We start from the raw sequence: 21,146 nt of genomic DNA, 5'->3' as shown, positions 1-21,146 counted from the left end.
GTTTTTATCTGTCCACGCGTGTTGCACGACCTTGTGTTCAAATATCATTTACTTAAAGGGTGATAATAGGGTAACACCGATGCAAATTTTTTTGCCCATTGATAGACTGAGGTGTTAGCATTAAGCCAGTAGACGTGAATGCAAATGTATATGGTTTACTTAAACGACAACCGACGTCACTTTTTTGTTTCTTAACTGACATCAGAAAAACGTTTTATAGCATCTAAAATACCCAAAACACGCAGTATATTTTATTCAAATGCAAAACACCAATAAAAATGACTTAAAGTGTCCAAAATCTGCAAAAAATTGAGCTGCGAATTGGGCATTTTCACGCCAAGACGTCTTGCATTGCTTGAGAATCAAAACAATGGCTTCAGATCTGAATGGCTTCAGATGCTCTCTTGCTACACCTCCAGTTATGAATATGATTCAAATAGTTCTGAAGAAGAAAACATACATGTTTGCAATAGATTAAATTATTCCATGCCATTTTGAGGCAACATTGGGGAGAAACGATCACCAGAATAGAGGCACAAAATGGCAACCTCCTGTTGCCACCTCCGTTTCCACAGGCTGATAAATTCCTTATATGGAGCTTGGACACCCTCTTCTGGCGGCTTTTGGGTGCAACACAAGGTTTTCAGACCAAACAATACAGCAACATACATTGACGTGATGGAAGGACTGCTACAATGTGTATTTTTTTTCGGTGTGGGGCGTTCCTTTAGTGACGTCACATACGGACTCGTCACCAACTCAAAAACAAGACTTCCTGAATATTCAGCGCACGTCTTAAAACGTAAAATATAGCTATATGCGGTGGAATCTTTTAAAAATACACTCAGTAGAAGTCATTTGAAGCCATTTTACAAATTATGGACACAACTTGTCCGGAGACGTCGGTTGTCCTTTAAAAGCCTAATGTGATATATATATATAGATTTTTTTTTTTTACAGTAAACTTCAACCGGGAGTGGCAGAGTACAGCCTGATGCCTCTTTTTCCAAAGGATTGTTTCGGATTTGCAAAAGGACAAGGTTACATAGACAAACCTAAACAGACGGATGCCAAACTGTTTATTTTGTTCACTAACCATGGAGTCCCACGAGCGAGTAGTGCACTGCAAAGTCAGCTTCTCAAAGGTGGGGCTCGCCTGTTATGTGATCCCAATGAGTGCTTCGTTAGCGGGAGTGAATTTAGCAGCATAACGGGATGAAATATTACATGTGAGATCGGAATGGGTTGGCCTCGAATGCATCGTCTTCATTTTCGAGAAGGTCATAATGAACTCTCATGATCAGAAGCAGAAGGTAAGCTTACATAATCCAATTTATACCATTTGCTCTGACTGGATTCCTTTTAGCTCATCCAAGCTTCATTCTTCAGGAACCTCATGGCGTCATCGAAACCCTCCTGACAGAGGGACTGCATTCTGTCAGGTGGTGGCGGGAATAAAGCTTGGTTCAGTCTTTTGATGTTTTCCACGGAGCACTGCGGAGAGCACGACAGAGCCCCAAATTTGAAAACAACGCGAGATCCAAAATTCACAATCACGGTTCGCGTGGATTCTGCGAATGAAGCGGACTGGACGGATTTGCGATCAGAGGTTTCAAATGTGCAGTTGTTGGCCACGTTGGTTTTGTGAGTTAAACAAAAAAATGTATTCTTTACACCACAAGGTCAGGATACCTTTCCGGAGACGTTTGTCGCTCACATCTTTGCTGACTAATTGTGCTCGCTCCTATTCGCTCCGCTTATCAGTATGTGTGTATTCCACTTCCAAATTATTTATAGATATAATCTAAGGTAAGTTTTGGTTCTTCTTCTTTTCCTTTCGGCTTGGTTACAACCCACAAATAAATAAATAAATAAACAAAACACCTTTTATGTTCCATGGAACATTTTTTTTGCGATTGCACCCCAACTACAACTGCTATGTATGAAAATATTAAATAATAAATGAAGGGAAAGCGATTAAAAACTACAGCTAGCAAACACTGTTAGACTCTTGGAAGCTATCAATGCCACAAAGAGGTGCTTCCATGCTTCACTGTCGACAAGTAAATTTTGACATGTCTGGAAACACTCGCCGGGCTTGCGTACGTTTACCAACGTCTGCTAAATTTAGAACACGACTCGAGCTCTCGACTTTTTTCAACTTTGATACAGACACAGTACATATTTGCATTAAAAAATACCATTATGCTCATGTTGGCTAGCCTGAGTTGGGTCTTGAACGCGCGGCCCTTGTGCAATGGACTCACATCCTGGTGCCCGGCGAACGGGGACACTGTGATGGTTCGGCCTACAGGCAGGATTGGTAGGCTGTCAGTGAAGCCCCCGTCAATCCATTTCTACTGATAAACATAGATGGCATACAAACAGCCGGAGTGAAGAACAGCCCCTCAAAAATAAACAAATATATAAACCGCATGGTAAGGTTGCCTCGTAACTAGTGATGGGATAACAATGCTTAATTGGAGCATTTGTCATATTTTTTGACTCCACCAGATGGTGCCTCTTGGTTTAAATATGAAGGTTAGTACAAAGTAAATGTCTTTTGCATCTTTAAACAAAAAGTGCCATTGAGAGGAGTCAAAAACTATCACAAGTGCTTCATGAAGCTTCACTTGCACATCACTACTCATACCTCGCCTTGGAACTTTATCGGTTGGAGGCCCGCATAGACTGGCACAAAACTGCTGGCCAGGAGTGCCTTAGGGGAAGCAAAAAAAAATTAACAAGAGTTCATGAGTTTTTGATTACATTCAAAGTCTACAGAGCTGTGATGTATTTTGGTCTTTTATTTGGACCAAAGGCAGTGGTAGTGGTTGTATTTTGGACTGATGTAAAGATAATTCTTGAATAAACAATTCAGTTGGTTAATAATAATAATAATAATAATAATAATAATAATAATATGCACTGATGGAAAGACGATTTGATCCTCTCCTCTTTCATCTAGAACTGCTTCATGTCATAACAAAGAGGGTACAGCAAGTCCTGAAGAATGAATGTCTGTCTGTATTTAATCACAAATAGAATGTTCAGGGTGTAACTTGGCAATCGTCACCTGGATCCTATTTGCATTTGTGTTTTACATTATGCTATGTGCTATTGTGATGTCCTCAGTAGTGCTGGTTGCTAGCCAACAACGAGAGGTGGCAAATAGTGACCAAAAATAACTAAATAAGTGAGTGAGTGAGTGAGTGAGTGAGTGCGTGCGTGCGTGCGCGAGCGTGCACGCACACACACACACACACACACACACACACACACACACACACACACACACACACACACACACACACACACACACACACACACACACACACACACACACACACACATAAATAAAAGCGGTGTCTGTGCTCTGGTTTGCTACTAGATTACCGTTGAGTTAACACGATCCCTGTGGAAACTTTTCCCAGATATATCAAAACTTAGCAAATGTTCTTCTAAATTGTCACCAAAAACCAATATCCCAAGTAATATAGAAGTAGTACATTGGCATCAAAGCAGCATGGTGAAGTGACACACGATTGATTGAGAAGCACATTTTATGCTGGGGTGAAGCTAACTTGGGCTTTTGTGGTTAATCGATCTTATTTTGCCACATGGACTTTTTTTCCTAATGGAAAATGAAGCTTCAGATTTGCTTCACGAAGCAGTTTTATTTATTTGTTTTTGCTTCCTCTCTGTTCAACATTAGGCTGACAGTACATGGACTTGCCATTACTTAAACCCTTTTATTTAAACCATATATGCCATTTGGAGGAGTCAACAACTGATTCAGCAAGCAAATTGGAAGTTTCATTTATCCCCCCAACTACTTTTAAAGGACAACCGACACCCCCGGACAAGTTGTGTCCATAATTTGTAAAATCGCTTCAAATTACTTCTACTGAGCGTATTTTACAAAGATTCCACCGCATATAGCTATATTTTACGTTTTAAGACTCGCGCTGAATATTCAGGAAGTCTTGTTTTTGCGTTGGTGACGAGTCCTGACGTCATGTCACGGAAGGAACGCCCCTGACCGAGAAAGGACAAACAATGCATTTACGGTACTTTGTTTGGTCTGAAAACTTTGTGTTGATCCGTGTGGTTGGCGAAATAGAAGGAAAACACAGAAATAACGCGATGGTGAATCGTTGTGTGTGGCACCAAGACAACTCTTTGATATTTGCTGCTTCTGCATTTTCTGGGACGCTACACATCAGTCTTGATGCCTCAAAATGACCTGGAAGAACATCTTTAATCGATTGCAAACATTTATGCTTTCCTCTTCAGCACTATTTGAATCATATTCATAACTGGATGCGTAACAAGAATGGATCTTCTCCGAATCTGAAGCCATTGTTTTGATTCTCGAGCAAGGCAAGACATCTTGGCATGACGTCACGAACTGGGTGCGGGACTTTCTGAAAATGCCCAATTCGCAGCTCAATTTTTTGCAGATTTAGCACACTTTAAGTCATTTTTATTGGTGCTTTTCATTTGACTAAAAATATCAGCCTGCATGTTTTGGGTAATTTAGATGCTATAAAACGTTTTTCTGATGTCAGTTAGGAAACAAAAAAAAATTGTGTCGGTTGTCCTTTAAGACTAATGTAAGAAGTTATATCGAACCATTTTAAAATGACAGTTATCAGTAAGATATTCAATTCACAGTAAATTACTGTGCGAGAGAGGTATTGTGTTGATTGCATTGTCATTAAAATATGTCCTTTTTAGGGTGTTGATCATGGCTGCGCTTTACATGCTGGAAGACCTGGAAGTAAATCTGTGTGTTCATATTGGACAAAACTAAATGATCCTTGGGCATTAAACTCAAATGGTGTTTGTTTGTGCGCACCTGTACTAGCTCTTCTCTCGAGTTAAAGCGGGACACAATTAGGTTTTTGCCACTTGTGGAGTGCGTCAATGAGACATGAAGGCGGTCAGATGCCAGAATGTGTGCATCGACTGGTAGCATCTCCTCAATCCCTTCCCTGCAAATTGGCAGAAACTTGAGTCAAAAGCTTTTTTCCCTCTCCTGAAATTGCTTCTGTTTGTGGTGAGGTTACCGCAGATTGGACATGAGATTATATCCAGGCGTGAGCGCTCCAAACTTCTGTCGTCTTACGTTCTCAGCAAAACTGTATGTAAATTCTTTGCAGCGCTGCAAGACAAACAATGGGACAGCAATATTAGAATCGTCACCTTTATTTTTATGTTAACAAAATATAAAACTATAAACCATTTAGATTGTTTTACATCAAACTAGGACAACAAGAAATAGACAGTGGTAAAAAATAAAGGCTGAGTTTGGACAACAAATTGTCTGATTTCATTTTAGTGTCTCGAAGTGGTTCAAAACCATAACAGACGGTTTACAAGGAACATTTGCTGAATTATTCTTTTGTTGCTAGATTGTCTGTGATCATTCAATATATTACTCAACTTCACTACTCCACAGTGACATTTATAGCTCAACAATGACTAGATTTGACTAGATGGTTTTGTTGGGCTACTGTCTTATTTCAGTATCACGGTTTTATTTGGAAGCGTGCCCTTTATGGCTACATTCTTGTTGATGCTGATGTTGAAATATGACCGCAAAGCAGACTCTCAGTGGTAATACCCGTAGTTGTGTTGAAAAGCTTTGCATTGTGGAATACGCCTCACGTTCTGCTAGAACGCATGATACATAATATGTCACAAATGTGGAAGAAATATAGGGAATTGTTTGATTACGCACTGAGAAATCCATGAGTATTTTCAAACACCACAAATTACCAAGATGCACAACTTGCAGCTGTGGTTGAGCTCAAGTTGTTTGTTCAAGTTGTAAACACAACAAGCGAGATGATTTATTTTATTTTTTTATGGCTGGAATTACCGTGAATACCATCACCCAGTGTGTCCTCGGACAAGAGTGATAATGTAAATTACTGTGATGAAGGCTTTGGTAACAAGAAATTGAGTAAAGATCTTATTTATTACATATGAGAAGTTGAAATTTTGGTCCAGACTCTAGACAACATGGTAGAAGTTGACATGTTTTATTGGCTTCCCCGGGCCGTACAAAATTATGTTGTGGGACAGATTTGCCCGCGGGCCTCGAGTTTGAAGGGTTACACTACACCATCAGCGACTACAACGTTGTCAATTCAGGTATCCACTAACCCACTCCACCAACGACCACAAACGGGACTAAAACGTTAAAACGGTTTACCTTGACTTTATCAGGAGCCGTAAGCATGACGGTAGCCACAAGGGCCCCTGCCGAAGACCCCGCGAAGCACTTAAGCGATGCAAGCAGTTTCTTCCCATGACGGAGAAAAGCCCCCACAGCTCCCAGGTGGTAGATGCCCAAAAAACCGCACGCAGCGAAGGATAGGTTCACCACAGTCATTCTGAAAGAATACATAATATCATAGTGACATATTACACTGAATGACGTATCGATGGTAACTACGTCCGAGCGCAATCAAGCGTCATGACTGAGAAAGTCCGGCGAAACACACAAGAAAATGTATTGAGTTCACACACGGCATACACGTACGAGTCTGTCAGGTCGCCATTGTTGAGTGAAAAATGCAACCATTAACAGTTCCGGTTAATATTTCAAAATAAACTTTAATGGATAAATGGCAGGGCGAGAGAGAGAGAAAGAATAAGTTAACTAGCGTGCTAGATAGACACACAGACATACAGACAGACAGACAGACGGATAGACGGATGGATGGATGGATAGAAGGATAAATAGAGAGGTAGATAGACGCCATTGCAATTGGCAACCACCACCGCCTGCTGCTTGAAGGCATCTCTGGGTTAGGCTCAAGCACTTCTGCAACCCTCATGAGGACAAGAAGATAATGGATGGTATAGAGTGGAGACAGATCAGTATGTTGGCTAATGAGCAAAGTCAACAAACTGGCATCAGGTCAACCCAGTGCTTCTCAGTTATTTTCTGTTGCATCCCCTCGGAATACAACATAAAAATAACAATCTTACACTGTGGTTTACCTAACCGCATATTTCAACTCATTAAAGTTTATAAGGTTAAACTCGTGAAAAACTTTACTTTGATTGTCATAACTTGCAACTTTGTATCACCAGAGAAATGATTTTTTTTTTGGGGGGGGGGGGTGGTCTTTAGAAAATGATAAATACAGCATCTGAAGTCGTCAGAACAGTTTAACAGAGGTCAAAATTGCTGCCGTGGCGCCTCACTATGATTTAATTATTGCCGAGATAAAAAGAGAAGTGGTTATTCACTGGAAGAAAAGGCAAGGGAGCGGGGGTGACACCCTCGCCAAAGACATCCATGAAATTCACGGATAAAAGAAATGAAGAAGTCCAATTTCAGATATCAGACCAATTATCCAAAGCCGACTTTCGATTAAGTTTGGAGTGACAAAAAATAATACAGGGGCTGTAGTTCAAACCGCATATCCTGCTTAGCACTTCACAATTCAAATTATTTAGGGGGTTCCGTTTTAATAATTTTATTATGCGTTGTTTTTTTAACATTCAAAAAGATCATTCATAAAACGATAGAACTTGAGGCGGTGTATTCAACAGGAATAGATTCCTCTCAGACATAAAAAAAATATTCAAGAATAATTGCTTGTTATCAAATGTGGAACGGCTGGATTCACTCTGTGGGTTTTATTTTGATTAAATATTTATATGTTGTTCTAAAAATGAGTTTGAAAAAATACATTTTTGAACTAGCAAGGGTGGAGGGAAAAAAGGCTGCTTGATTTGTTTTTGTTTCAGTAGCCCAGTAACATCTCATCTTGACTCACTGCGGTTCGATTTAAGTGCACCCTAAAGGCTCTTCCTGCAAACCCAAGAAAAAGGATGTCAAAATAGGAAACTAAGTGAGCAATCACTGGCACAAGGTGGGCACTCCTCAGTAAGGCGATAAGATCGCTTTTGATTTTGCACATAGGGCTTGTTATTCATGCACGGCATAGCTGCGTTCATGTGTAAAAACGGGTGTATCGGTACCTTTATTTTCATGTCGGTGGAAACCTCCTTTCGTGCGCTTGGAAATTTGGCAGACCACTCTGAGCTGATGTTCTTGCTATTATTTATTATTATTTTTTTTGCTCTTGGTTTTGAATGTAAAGGTTAGTGCAAAGAAAATGTATTAAAAATCCATCTTTAAACTAAGAGTGCCAAATAAAGGAGTCAAACTGCTTAATGAAGCTTCACTTAAGTGCCAATCACTAGTTTCTGCATACTGGGGATTGTCTAATACTGTTCAATTCATCTCCAAACTATTTTTTGGTAACAATAGTACGTATTTGTATGTTGTTAGCGGGACAGCTTTGAGTGAGGAAACAGCAAGTGACGTGTTAATCACAGAGTGAAATCATTTTTGTGCAAAAATGAGGGCTGGGGGAAAGAAACAGTCATCGAAAAAACAATTCAGCCATGTCATAAAGATGTTGGAGACTACCGTGAAGTGACAACTGTTCAACAATGCACAAGGTCTTCCAAAAAGTTATACAATGTGATACTTTACCATATATTATGCCGCCACTAAACCGAATGTAGTCTAAGTGACACACTGCAGGAAATGACCTTGAACTAAATGGAATACCCAGCGTCTTTTGAGAAAGCAAGCATATATCAACGGTGAGCGTGGCAGTGTAAGCCGGGTGTTCACTGCACCGTATCAACATTTCAATGCACTCTCGATCGCTACGCTATATATATGACACTGTACTCTATTTGCACTGCAGCTTTGAGACCACTCTTAACGAATGCCGCAGCTAATTATTCAGGCCTCCCGGCTCAGCATTTCCGGGTCAGCTGTGATCAATGGAATGAGCGGGAGGACGTTTTAGTCTGACCAGGGGCCCAAACAAGAGGCTGGAACAGTTCTTATGTGTCTCATGCTATTGATCAGTATATGCATGCTGCAGTTTGCGGGGACTGGCAACATGCTCCCGCATGCACCGTGATTGAACAGACGAATTGAAAATAGAGTGCCGAGGGAGGTCTTTTTATCGCTCCCCTGCGTGTTGTTCAAATTAGTAAAGGACGTGATGTTTGTCTCTTGAGGGTCTTTACCCGCAGCAAGCAGCCATTTAACGCTATCGTGTGCAGTGGACTGACTCCCATGTTGTAAATAGGAGAACTTGTGATGTGATTTTAAAATTACTCAAACAGGTTGAAAACAAACACAATTAGCAATGTGCCTGGAGGAGTCAAAAAATGTCATGGTTTACTCTCAGGGTCATTATGAATTTGGGGAAGCCATTAGAACAGGGGTCGGGAACCTTTTTGACTAAGAGAGCCATAAAAGTAAAATATTTCGAAATGTTTTTCAGTGATAGCCACAACACGCTCGCGTAAAATAACTTTCTGATAGTACTCACCGTTAACATGAATGGTTTTCCGTTCCTCATGATTGGTAAAAATCCAGGCAAACGATCGGAATGAAATTCAACTTGCCGGGTCCATACGCGAAGTTACTGCTAGCTAGCCTGCACACGGCACATTAGCTTCCCCACTTGCTGTGCAACATACTTCTCAAAGAAGTATTTTGATGTTAACGTTAACATGGGACTTGTTAAAATGTCATTAACATTCGACTGTTTCATCGATGGTATTGTTTCATTGCAAATCAGAATCAGAACCTTTTCTCTCCACAAAGGCAAATCTCCGGTGCATTCAAGCTGAAGTGTACTTTGTTTTTACTCGTCGGGCTCATTTAAAGGGCCGTTTACCTGTTTCAACTGACGGCCAGTATCAGTCAATCAAAATTGCGCTTTCTGCCAACCTAGGTCATGTCATCCAATCAAAATTACACGTTCCGCAAACTGCAGCCCCAACAGAAAATGAACAGAAAAAAAGCGAGAATATGTATTTAGATTTTTTGGCGAGCCATATGCAATTATCATATATGGCTCCCGAGCCATAGGTTCAAGACCTCTGCATTAGAATGTTTCATCCCCTCCACATATTACATAAAGAGTGCACAACAAATAAACGAATAACTAGTTTTCAAATATGAAATCAAAAGTAAGTTGTGGTTTTCATATGACAACTTGAAATTTTGGTTCAGACTTTAGCAAGCATCATGAAATTCCACGGGCCGAATAAAATGATGTCGCGGGCCAGATTTAGCCCCGGGTCCTCGACTTTAACATCAGATGAAGCACCATCTTTTTGATGTATTTTTTTAATTATCAAATGACCGGTTCTGTAACATTTGCAACCTTGCACAAGAAAAAAAAAAACTAGATAATTTTTACTTTTGGGTATCCTCAATTGTTGGAAGTATTTCTTCCACCCCTGAGGTGGCAGTAATAGAACTTTTTTAATTTTCCTTTTTAACTTTTTTACTGCTCGTGCCGCTTTTTGACCTACTTGTACAGCAGCCTGTAATTCAGCACTCTCTTCGAATGATTGAAGCTCCCGTAGTTCAATTAAGAGAGTTTTTCTTCGTGGGCATTGAAATATTTTACGAGTGAGGGAAAAAAGTAGATGACGACTCGGATCTTAAGGTGTATATCGGGGGGAAAAGCCTTTCCATACGGAAGGGAGAGAAATGCAGTACCGTGCACTGTCGTGCAGAGTCTCAACTGGTCTTCCCCTTGGTACCCCCCGCTGCCGTTGACACTCTGTGCATCCACCTGCTTGATATTCAGCAGCACTCCAACACAATCCCGCACTGTAATAGATGTGCTTTATTCCCATCAAGGGCTGTAATATAATCACTTTCCCAAAAAGATGTTGGCGATATCCATCTACACTATGTGCTCTTATTTTTTCTCATTTCACATTAAAAGCCCGCTGTTTGTTTAGTAATCTTTCCAACTTGGAGCCAAAAGCGCTCACGCTACCTTCGCGGAGGCATCGGAATGGATGATGGTGCAAGCCACCAAGGCGGGGGAAGAGTCGCTCGGTAAAACGATTGCCGCAATACCTTCGCAAGCCATTAAAACAATGGAATGCAAGAATTGCCGCTTGACTTAGTATGATGCTCTTCTCAAACGTGGGTGTGGAGGGTTGGGGGGGGAGCACTTCTGGGGCGACCTCTAGTTCACCTACTTTATTGGCTTACAGTACTGATGGACCAACATGGACCGCCTCCCCTGTTGTGTCAGCACAAACGTTAGAACGAGAGCATCAATATGTATAATTACCTCTCTGACACTGCTACAGCAATGTGAGACCACGGTCTTGAGAAAACGCTTCAATTCCTCCTTCTCTTCGAGATGCTGGTTGGCCTCTTATTTGTAAGAATCTGTAAATGAGTTAAAAAAATTGTACTAAAACACGTCCACATCATTACACACTTGTCTATTACCCTTCAAAATAAATGTCTTACGAAGTCTTGACCTATTTCGTAAACACTTAGCAGAGTGAAAAACATGAACATGCGACACAGACTCTCCTTAACAACCTTTGCAACATTGAACTCCTCTCCGACATGTAAAGATCTTAATCTATTGGTGTCAAACTCGTTTTTGTCGTGTGTCACATCATAGTTACAGTGTCCCATTAAGATGGCGAATGTTGGGAAACCATATCAATGTTTAATCATCTCCACATAGTACATGCACAGTGATTAAGAAATTTAAAATCAGATGTTAAGATTGATGATTTATTGGTAGTGATGAGCAAGTGAAGCTTCATGAAACTTTACTTGAACTATCTGTGAACTATCTGTGATAATTTTTGAGACGGCACTCTTGGTTTAAAGATGCAGTGAATTTTTAAGACATTTCTTTTGCATTAACTTTCATATTTAAACCAAGAACACCATCTGGAGGAGTCCAAAAATATCACAAGTGCTTCATGAAGCTTCGTTTTCCCCCCACTACTTTTCAGGGTTTGGTCATTAGAATATATCAATATCAAAAATAGCAATATCAAGTTATTATAGATTATGCATGATAATTTCAGATTTCGGTACATATTTAAGGATTATGGAATTTTACATGCTTAATTTGCTTTTGCGGGCCACATATTATAATATGTGAGGCCTTTATTTTGACACGTGTCATAATCAATTAGTTGAGATTTATCTGTTCATCCTACTTTCTTGGTTCCACTTAGCATTTTCTTGAGAGTTGGTGGTATCTTACGGCACAAATGGAAAAAGCACAAAACATGCAAATGAGTGGAGATGCAGATGAGTAATGGCATGAATAGCTGAGGATCGCTTCCACGGGGAACACAATTCCAAAGAGGTGAATTCACGCATATGAAAAATCACAAGTAGCCCTTACAGAGTCAGTCTATTGATGAATATTTTGTATTTTTAGCACAAGCTTGCCTGTAAGTATTTTTAGCAATCCAGGTCATTTCATTCTCTGGGCTTTGAATGGCTCACAAGTGGACTGTAGTCCTATCTTCTTTGTTGTTCCCTTCGGCTTGTTCTGTCGGGTTGCCAGCGTGAATGTATGGGACACTTTATTATTATTATTAATGTTATTGTTATCAATATTATTATTCACCCATACATTTTTACAATCCGCTTTATCCTCACAAGTGTGGTGGAGAGGCTCTTGTCTATCCCAGCTGTCATCGAGCAATGGGCAAGGGACACCCTGAATTTGTTACCAGCCAATCGCAGGGCACAGACAGACGAACAACCATCTTTGCATACACCTTGAGATAATTTAGACTTTTCGAGTGTTCAATCAGATTCCCATATATGTTTTTGGAATGTGTGGGGAAACCGGAGTACCCAGAGAAAGCCCACCTGGGCACGGAGAGAACATGCAAACTCCATACGGGAAGGCTGAAGCTGGGATCGAACACACGACCTCTGCACTGTGAGCTCGACGTGCTAACCCTTCGTCCACCCTGCCTCTATTATTATTATTATTATTATTATTATTATTATTATTATTATTATTATTATTAGGAGTAGTAGTAGTAGTAGTAGTAGAAGTAATAGTAGTATTTTTATTGTAATTTTATTTCCTGTATTTATTTATGTATGTATGTATGTATGTATGTATGTATGTATGTATGTATGTATGTATTTATTTATTTATTTATTTATTTATTTTTAATTAATGTATTTATTTATTTATTCATCTATTCACTTATTTATATTACCAGTTTTATTTATGTATGTATGTATGTATGTATGTATGTATGTATTTATTTATTTATTTATTTATTTATTTATTTATTTATTTATTTATTTATTCTAGTAGTAGAAGTAATAGTAGTATTTTTATTGTAATTTTATTTCCCGTATTTATTTATTTATGTATGTATGTATGTATGTATGTATGAATGTATGTATGTATGTATTTATTTATTCTTTATAGTAGAAGTAATAGTAGTATTTTTATTGTAATTTTATTTCCCGTATTTATGTATGTATGTATGTATGTATGTATGTAAGTATGTATGTATGTATGTATGTATGTATGTATGTATGTATGTATGTATTTATTTATTTATTTATTTATTTATTTATTTATTTATTTATTTATTTTTAATTAATGTATTTATTTATTTATTCATCTATTCACTTATTTATATTACCAGTTTTATTTATGTATGTATGTATGTATGTATGTATTTATTTATTTATTTATTTATTTATTTATTTTTATTACTCGTTTTGTTTTTTCACGTCATCACTTTATACGTGACACAAACCAGACTTTTTAAAATCAATGCTTTTGGATAAAATAAAAAAAAAAAAAAAAAAAAAAGGGAGCACTGACCAGAAATTAAACCTGCGCCATTTCTGCGATAATGTAAATAATGTAATGGGTTCATCTTACTTTTCATACATGTGAGCAGCGCTTGTACAAACTTTGCGTTTCGTTTGGATTGGACGTCTGTTTTGAAGACATAATGTTCAAACAGATGGGTTCTTTTTGTCCACATTTACTTCCAAGCTAGTGGAGATCCTAATTGCATGGGGATTATACAGCAACTTGCTCCATTATTCACGACTCAACAAATCATAACGCTTCCTCCTCCGAGGCCGAACCTTCCTTTTGTGCGGGTTCTTCTCTCCGAGGTCTCCATTAGCAGAAAGAAACTGTCATGTTGTGTAAAGTGTGAAGGTAAAAGTGGAGTTTTAGCTTGTGCTAAAGTGTGAATCCTCGTCCTTTGCGCTGCTTTGCACACACTCTGGCGTGCAATGAGTGCAATCAACTCAGGCGCACAAATCAACGCTGCCCCGGTTGATGATTTGTTGCCCACTAAAGCTTTTAAAATCTTCAGGTGTGAGGCAAGATGCCTTTTTAAAGATCCCCCCCCCCCCAATCGCTACTAAGGGTTTATTTGAGAAACTGTTTCAAGATCACCTTTTTAAGCCTCTCACTTACTTGTTTAGCAACCATATCCATTTTGACATATCGAGGTTTGGTAAACAGAACCCCCGGCCCCCTCCTCTACTCCCCAAAGAGTCAAGCTTGTGTACATAGACTTCCGTTGTAACGTTGTTAACATGTAAATTCCCCAAACCTGGGTTTGCTAAATCACAAAATGTGCCCATGAAACATGCAAATTGGATCCCAGGTACAGTGATACCTCAATTTACGAACGCTTTAGCTCACGGATTTTTTGCCTTAAGAACATTAAATTCGCGAGCATATATTCCTGGCTGACGAACTAGTTTTTGGCGGACGAACCAAACCACACAGCGCCACGGTGGTCGGCGGACTAGTGGTCGGTGGACTAGTTTTACGGCGGATGAACACCAAACCACATGGTCGAACAGTGCCACAGTGGCTGGCAAACTAGTTTTCCACACACCCTCTCTTTGAGTGCAGACATGGGTTGTTATCGAGTGGAGTACTTTTGCTCTTATGGGACCAAAAAAGACCCCACCACAGGCTACCGTGGCAAAGAAGACACAAAAGAAAATTAGAAAAATAAATAGAGAAATCGCTATTTTAGAAAATTGGGGGGCTCATTCAGTCAATTAGTCATATACTAATTTGCTGTTCCTAATTGAACCTCTAGATGGCAGCACTTAGCACAGACAGGTAACAGCGCTACTGCCCAATGTATTCATTCAACATGCGGGCCAGACGTTATTGATTTATTGCGGAGGATGTGGGACGGATGAAAATTGACCATGGGCCGCATTTAGCCCCCGAGCCAGACTTTTTATATGGCTGATTGAAAACGCTGTTTTTTTTCTTTCTATTGCACCAGTTTATCACATTTTTCTTCACTTAGAACCGACATAGTGGATCAAATAACCAGTAAGTCACTTCAAAGGACTTTTTTTCAGTATGTTAACTTTTAATCGAGCTTGACATTAAAATTAATTGCGGCATTGTGCTGCATTCACTGTGGCTTGCCCCCGACCGCGTCATAGAACTGTATAAGTTGTCACGTCGCCATGGGAGACCTGGTGCACAACAATAATGCAATGTCAAGAAATTGAGATGCATCCAAAAAAAAGCTGAGAGCAATGCCCACTCGAGCGAGGGCTGAAAGCACCATGATTACAGCGTTTATTCCATCAGGAATAATTTAGCACAAAGCGAGGTTTTTGTGTAGCATGCACTTAGATAAATCTATTTAGAAACAAACTTGTTTTGACAAGATCCATCACGGCTGTTCGTCGAGGAAGATTGTGGACGGCAAACAATGCGAGCACTATGCCCTGATGAATAACGACACACAGCAGGGGAAACAAAACTGCGAACGACGACAATCGCAGCTGAGATGTATATAAAAATAACAAAATAGCATTGCCTATCAATTTGTTTCCAAATTATTATGCAAGTATTTTTGGATATCATTAAATATCATTCATTAATTCAAACAGTCAAAATCCTCTACAACGAAATCATGTTTGCAACCAGAATTTTTTCACCACAGAAGACATTTCACAATAGCAATTTTCATCTTCGGTGGAAACACCAAGACACACCAAAAAATAAAAAGGATAATGGATCGCAAAATTTATGAGCATCATTCACTTTCACTTACTGTCAATTTTTTGCACAATGCCTTTTACGTTACTTCTTTCATCTTTATGACTTTTATTCTGTCTTCAAGCGTTGAAGCTTTTCTTGTGAAGAACCTCTGTCCGCAAAGGTCCGTTTTGGAGAAACTTTACGCCAAGCAATGCAACGTTCAAGCCGTGTGTGAAACTACGAGTAGTGATGGGAAAACGAAGCTTCACGAAGCACTTGTGAAATTTTTTGACTCCTCCAGATGGCTCTTGGTTTTAATATAAAGGTTAGTGCAAAGGAAACATCTTAAAAATCCATTGCATTTTCAATCCAAGAGTACCATCTCGACCAGTGGTGTCAAAGTCATTTTTTGCCGCGGGCCACATTGTAGTTCCGGTTCCTCTCTGGGGCCGTTATGAATTTGGAAAAGCTATTAGAAGGTTGCATCCACTCCTTTTATAACATATAGAGCACAACAAATTGATAAATGACTAGTTTTCAAATTTTAAGTAATAAATAATGACTGTTATTGTGGTTTATACACGACAATTAGAATTTTTTCTTGGTACTTTAGCTAGCATCATGGAATTTCACAAGTTATATTTGCTTTATCGGGCCGAACAAAATGGTGTGGTTGGCCGGATTTGGCCCCCGGGCCTTGACTTTGACACCTGTGATCTAGACCATCAAAAAAAAAGTACCATCAAAAATCACAAATGCTTCATGAAGCTTCACTTTCCCATCACTACGAGTAGCTAAACGCCGTGCTGCTTTGTGCTGGAATAGGTAATGGACAATAGTGATGTGAATAAGATGACCAACAGCAACCTGGCTGTGGTGTTTGGGCCGAACCTGGTCTGGGGGCGGGAAAACGCCATGTCACTCAGCGCCATCGGACCAATTAAGAACTTCATCCAATGCTTGGTTGGACTATGCCTAAAGGTAATTCGCTAGTTGTCGAATTTCGCCACGAGAAACCGAGTGAGCCACCAAATTGCAACGGGACAGTCTGCGCCTTGTTTCGAGTGCTTCATTAAGCTTGTGACTCACTAACTACGAGTGACAGTTCTAATCACATGTTGATGATAACAAATACCGTACTTCCTGTTCTACTGCACATGTTTAAGCCAGTGTGGTAGTTGCTTTGCCATTTCCTAGCTAAGCAGTTGGAGTCGCTGAAGGTTGAGGTTTTATTAGAAGGCTTGTTTTCGTTTAGTGAACCTCATTGCGAGGCATGGGTAGAAATTATGCAACAGGGGGACAACAGGGGAAGCAGAAAACAAAGACTGGGTTTAATGCATTCATATTTATTTTCGCCGTAGAAGGTATTTTCGCACATGCTGGTTACGTTGAAGAGGAGTTTGTCTGTATTACCAAATATAAACATGATTAACAGTATAACATGAGCAAATTTGTTGATTCAGTAGTTTGTATATGAGAGAAACTCTTACGTTATACTGTTTCGACCAAACATTTTACATTGCATCATCCGCCCGTCACTTGTTCCTGCTCCAACTAAAACAACTTTTTGACTTTCAGTATGACTCTGGATTCATGCATATTTGTGTCACACTAAAAGCTGATGACAAACAATCTACAACCACTCGTTTCTCAGGGAAGTGGAACCCTGAGATGACATGGCTCTGAAAGACTACTTCAAATTTACAGATTGTTATATACTCTTTGGCTCATACAGAGGGGGGAGCAACGCTGCCTCTTGTGACAATTTAAACCCCTCCAAGAACAATATTCTTCTCATCACACGCTGTGCAGCGTGACTGAGAAAAAATCCTGGTTGACTGACTATATCAATGATGACTTTCATAAAAAAAACAGTGATGGGAGGTTATCAGTAGTATTATTACTCGTTTTTCTCAAGGATAAAACAGCCACGGAATCGGGGGATATTTTAAGGAGGTTGCAATCTCTCCCATTCGCCATTCATGCATTCATTTGTGCAATGAGTTGACTCCATCTTGATGATATGACAATATGAAAGAAGGAACCTCACCGGGTGGGGAGGACGCACTGTTACAGACATTCCACACTATCAAACTGGATTTCTCAACAGCCGCCGCTAAAATAAATCATATTGTCACACAAAGACTTCTCGTTATTGTGGTTTCCACGGACAACACATTAAAACTGGTGTTACCTAGCTAGTTAGTCAAGTCAAGTGTGTTTTCACTTACATTGAAATGACACACAAAGTGAATGAATGTTTCTGTGAACTCACGTTCACTTCTTGATCACTTACAAAAACAAGCACAGCTGTAACAAAAATAATTACAACGGACATATGACATTTTCTGCTCATGTTTATGCCCTGACCACACATCAGTAGCACCCCGATGCACTTAGCACTCACTCAATGGTCAGCGGTGAATAATTACTTGATTAAAGGACAACCAACACCACTTTTTGTTTCCTCACTGACATCAGAAAAAACGTTTTATATCTAAAATACCCAAAACACGCAGGCTGATATTTTTAGTCAAATGCAAAACATCAATAAAAATGACTTAAAGTGTGCTAAATCTGCAAAAAAATTGATCTGCGAATCGGGCATTTTCAGAAAGTCCCGCCCCCAGTTCGTGACGTCACGCCAAGACGTCTTGCCTTGCTCGAGTATCAAAACAATGGCTTCAGATTCGGAGAAGATGCTTTCTTGTTACTCATCCAGTTATGACTATAATTCAAATAGTTCTGAAGAGGAAAGCATCTGAGGCATCTGGACAGAAATGTAGCACCCAGAAAATGCAGAAGATGGCGCCAAACTCAGTTGGAAATGGGCTGATTTGTCTGCTTGGAATTTGTCAGCGAATATCAAATAGTTGTCTTGGTGCAACACACATTCTGAAAATGCCCAATTCGCAGCTCAATTGTTTGCAGATTTTGGACACTTAAAGTCATTTTTATTGGTGTTTTGCATTTAAATAGAAATATCATACTGCGCGTTTTGGGTATTTTAGATGCTATACAACATTTTTCTGGTGTCAGTTAAAAAACAAAAAAGTGACGTCGGTAAAGTCACAATTCTGAGAATAAAGTCAGAATTCTCCTAACCCCTTACTTACACAAACTTAACCCTAACCCTCAAGTGAGAATTCTCACTTTAAAGTTACAATTATGAGATTAAAGTGAGAATCTTGACAACCTTTTTTTTCAGTGGCCCCAATCTTCTTCTTTTTAGGATACTGTACTTACATATGAATATTTTAACGGTTTTAGCTTGGGTCATTGGAGATAGCGGCGGTGACAGCCACATTAATCAAGCGCTGTATCAAGCAGGAAGATGTTCCTGAAGTGCAGCAGACTGTTAATGAGAGAGAAAATGTGACCCTCTAAAAAACTCACGCATGCCGGTATTCCTAGCAACACTTATATGTATTTTAAAACATAAAATAAAATACCAGCTCTTTGGCGTGTTCAATGCGGCTGTTGGGCTTTCGCACAACAACGAAAACTGCCATTCAAACAACGGTGCTTAATGCACAAAACAATACTACGTCAGCCAATCAATCATCAATCCCGTTACTTGATTGACATAGAAGGCCTCCAATCAAGTCTAGTCAGTATATTACCTCTGTTTTTAAGGCAGGGGTGTCCAATAATCAATCAAAAATCGACCGAGAGCCAGTAGAATGGTCCCAAATTGACCGCGAGTCATGGTAGTATAGGAAATGGTTGAGGGGGAAAAAGATTGGTGTGTTTGTGTACCTGCCCTGCTTACTAAAGTCGGCTGGGATAGGCGCGAGAACAAGTGTATCAAAGTCAAGGCCTGGGGGCCAAATTTGGCCCACCACATCATTTTATTCAGCCCGCGACAGCAAATAAAACGTCTGAAATTCCATAATGCTTGCAAAAGTCCAAATCAAAATGTCAAATTGTCATACATAAACCACAATAACAGGCATTATTCTTAACTTCTGATTTTAAAACTAATTATTCATTCATTTGTGGTGTGTTCTGTATGTCACATGTGGAGTAGATGAAACATTCTAATGGCTTCCCCAAATTCATAACGGTGCCCGAGAGGAAACCCGTGGCAAAAAAAAGGGTTTTACACCCCTGCTCTAGCATGCCCGAGACCATTTAGGATTAGTGTTGGGATGAAGATTTCAATTAGGTGCTCGGATTTGGGTTCAGTTTAAAGTTAGGGTTAATGTCAGGGATAAAAAGAGGGATTAGCCAACAAAGTCAAGCCCATCCCACTGTCTATATTGCTCAATGCATCATTTTTCTTTATTTATTTATTTTTAATTGGTAAACGTCAACCCCTTGAAATCAAAGCTATTTCCCACTAATCAACCTTATAATTGAAAATGAAAATGTTACGGAACGAGAGTCATAATTATCAGCGAAGGAGTTCACCTCCTCCATAAAGCACTCAAGCTTCAAGTGCTCGCAGTCACACTCTCAGAAACGTGGCCCATCTCATGAACTGGGAAGAGGGCGTTCTTAATCCTGATATGTCTACCTTGCAAGATAAAAAGGGCAATTATAATCATTATCATCTTTATCCTGATGAGGATTTATGCACCATTGAACTGTTTATTAAAATGCTCAGGTTTATTAAAACGTAATCCGACGTACTGCGGTGTAACAAATTCCCAATTACAGTGTAATTACAACTAAATCATGGCCTCCCATCATCTTGAGCATAATTTTTTTGAGATCAGTCTGAGAAAAAGGCCATGATTAGTCGTTGTGTCTGTAACGCTAAAACCTTTGAGGAGAGCAAGAAGGAGTGGAGGTAGAATGTGTGAGCAGCATACAGATCATGATGCGGCAGCCGGCTTCCATCAAATGGATAATACTCACGTAAACACAAACGGGACTCAAGTTGTGACGGCGTGATGCTCTCCTGTACGGACTAAGTTACGAAGAATTTTATGATCAACTTTACAAACGTTTCAGACCATAAACTGTACGACAACCGTCACTCCCGACCTACTTTATAAGGCATTATTTTGAGGAATCCTCACACCAAAGGTGTACAAGTCAAGGCCCGGGGGCCCGCGAAAGCAAATCAAACTTGTGAAATTCCACAATGCTTCCTAAAGTCTGAACCAACATTTCAAATTGTCCCACGTAAACCAAAAAACAGTCATTATTCTTTTTACTTCAGATTTGAAAACTAGTTATGCATTATTCTGTTGTGCGCTCTATATGTAATATTTGGCGCGGATTAAACATTCTAATGGCTACCCCAATTTCATAACGGTCCCCGAGAGG

The 21,146-nt window shown here is 39.6% G+C and overlaps 1 protein-coding gene across 5 annotated transcripts; it reads right to left on the bottom strand.

Annotated features, from left to right (window-relative positions):
* Nucleotides 1-1,056: 1,056 nt before the first annotated feature.
* Nucleotides 1,057-6,565, bottom strand: pnpla4 (patatin-like phospholipase domain containing 4). 5 transcript variants are annotated; one of them, XM_089008650.1, is made up of 7 exons: nucleotides 6,554-6,565; nucleotides 6,224-6,404; nucleotides 5,073-5,167; nucleotides 4,862-4,997; nucleotides 2,654-2,719; nucleotides 2,202-2,357; nucleotides 1,057-1,494 (listed from the first exon to the last, which is right to left on the bottom strand). In XM_089008650.1, exons 2-7 carry the CDS (start codon nucleotides 6,401-6,403, stop codon nucleotides 1,363-1,365), a joined length of 765 nt encoding a protein of 254 aa, XP_088864776.1. In that variant the 5' UTR covers nucleotide 6,404; nucleotides 6,554-6,565; the 3' UTR covers nucleotides 1,057-1,362. The 5 variants fall into 5 exon arrangements, with proteins under 5 accessions (XP_088864776.1, XP_088864781.1, XP_088864770.1 ...); XM_089008655.1 differs by lacking the exon at nucleotides 6,554-6,565 and adding an exon at nucleotides 6,516-6,539; XM_089008644.1 differs by lacking the exon at nucleotides 6,554-6,565 and having other exon boundaries at nucleotides 6,224-6,546.
* Nucleotides 6,566-21,146: the final 14,581 nt, after the last annotated feature.

Source organism: Hippocampus bargibanti, linkage group LG01 (genome assembly GCF_051943395.1).
Source record: "Hippocampus bargibanti isolate YZ-2025 linkage group LG01, ASM5194339v1, whole genome shotgun sequence".
Taxonomy (NCBI): domain Eukaryota; kingdom Metazoa; phylum Chordata; class Actinopteri; order Syngnathiformes; family Syngnathidae; genus Hippocampus; species Hippocampus bargibanti.
This window is presented reverse-complemented; position numbering and strand designations above follow the sequence as displayed.

Excerpts from the sequence above, each read along its gene's own strand:
- pnpla4 (XM_089008644.1), bottom strand. The coding sequence starts at position 6,418 with ATGTATTCTTTCAGAATGACTGTGGTGAACCTATCCTTCGCTGCGTGC. Across the intron at positions 5,168-6,223 it reads CGGCTCCTGATAAAGTCAAG|CGCTGCAAAGAATTTACATA; the intron begins GTAAACCGTTTT and ends TTTGTCTTGCAG. Across the intron at positions 1,495-2,201 it reads TAGCCAACATGAGCATAATG|TGCTCCGTGGAAAACATCAA; the intron begins GTATTTTTTAAT and ends TGCTCTCCGCAG.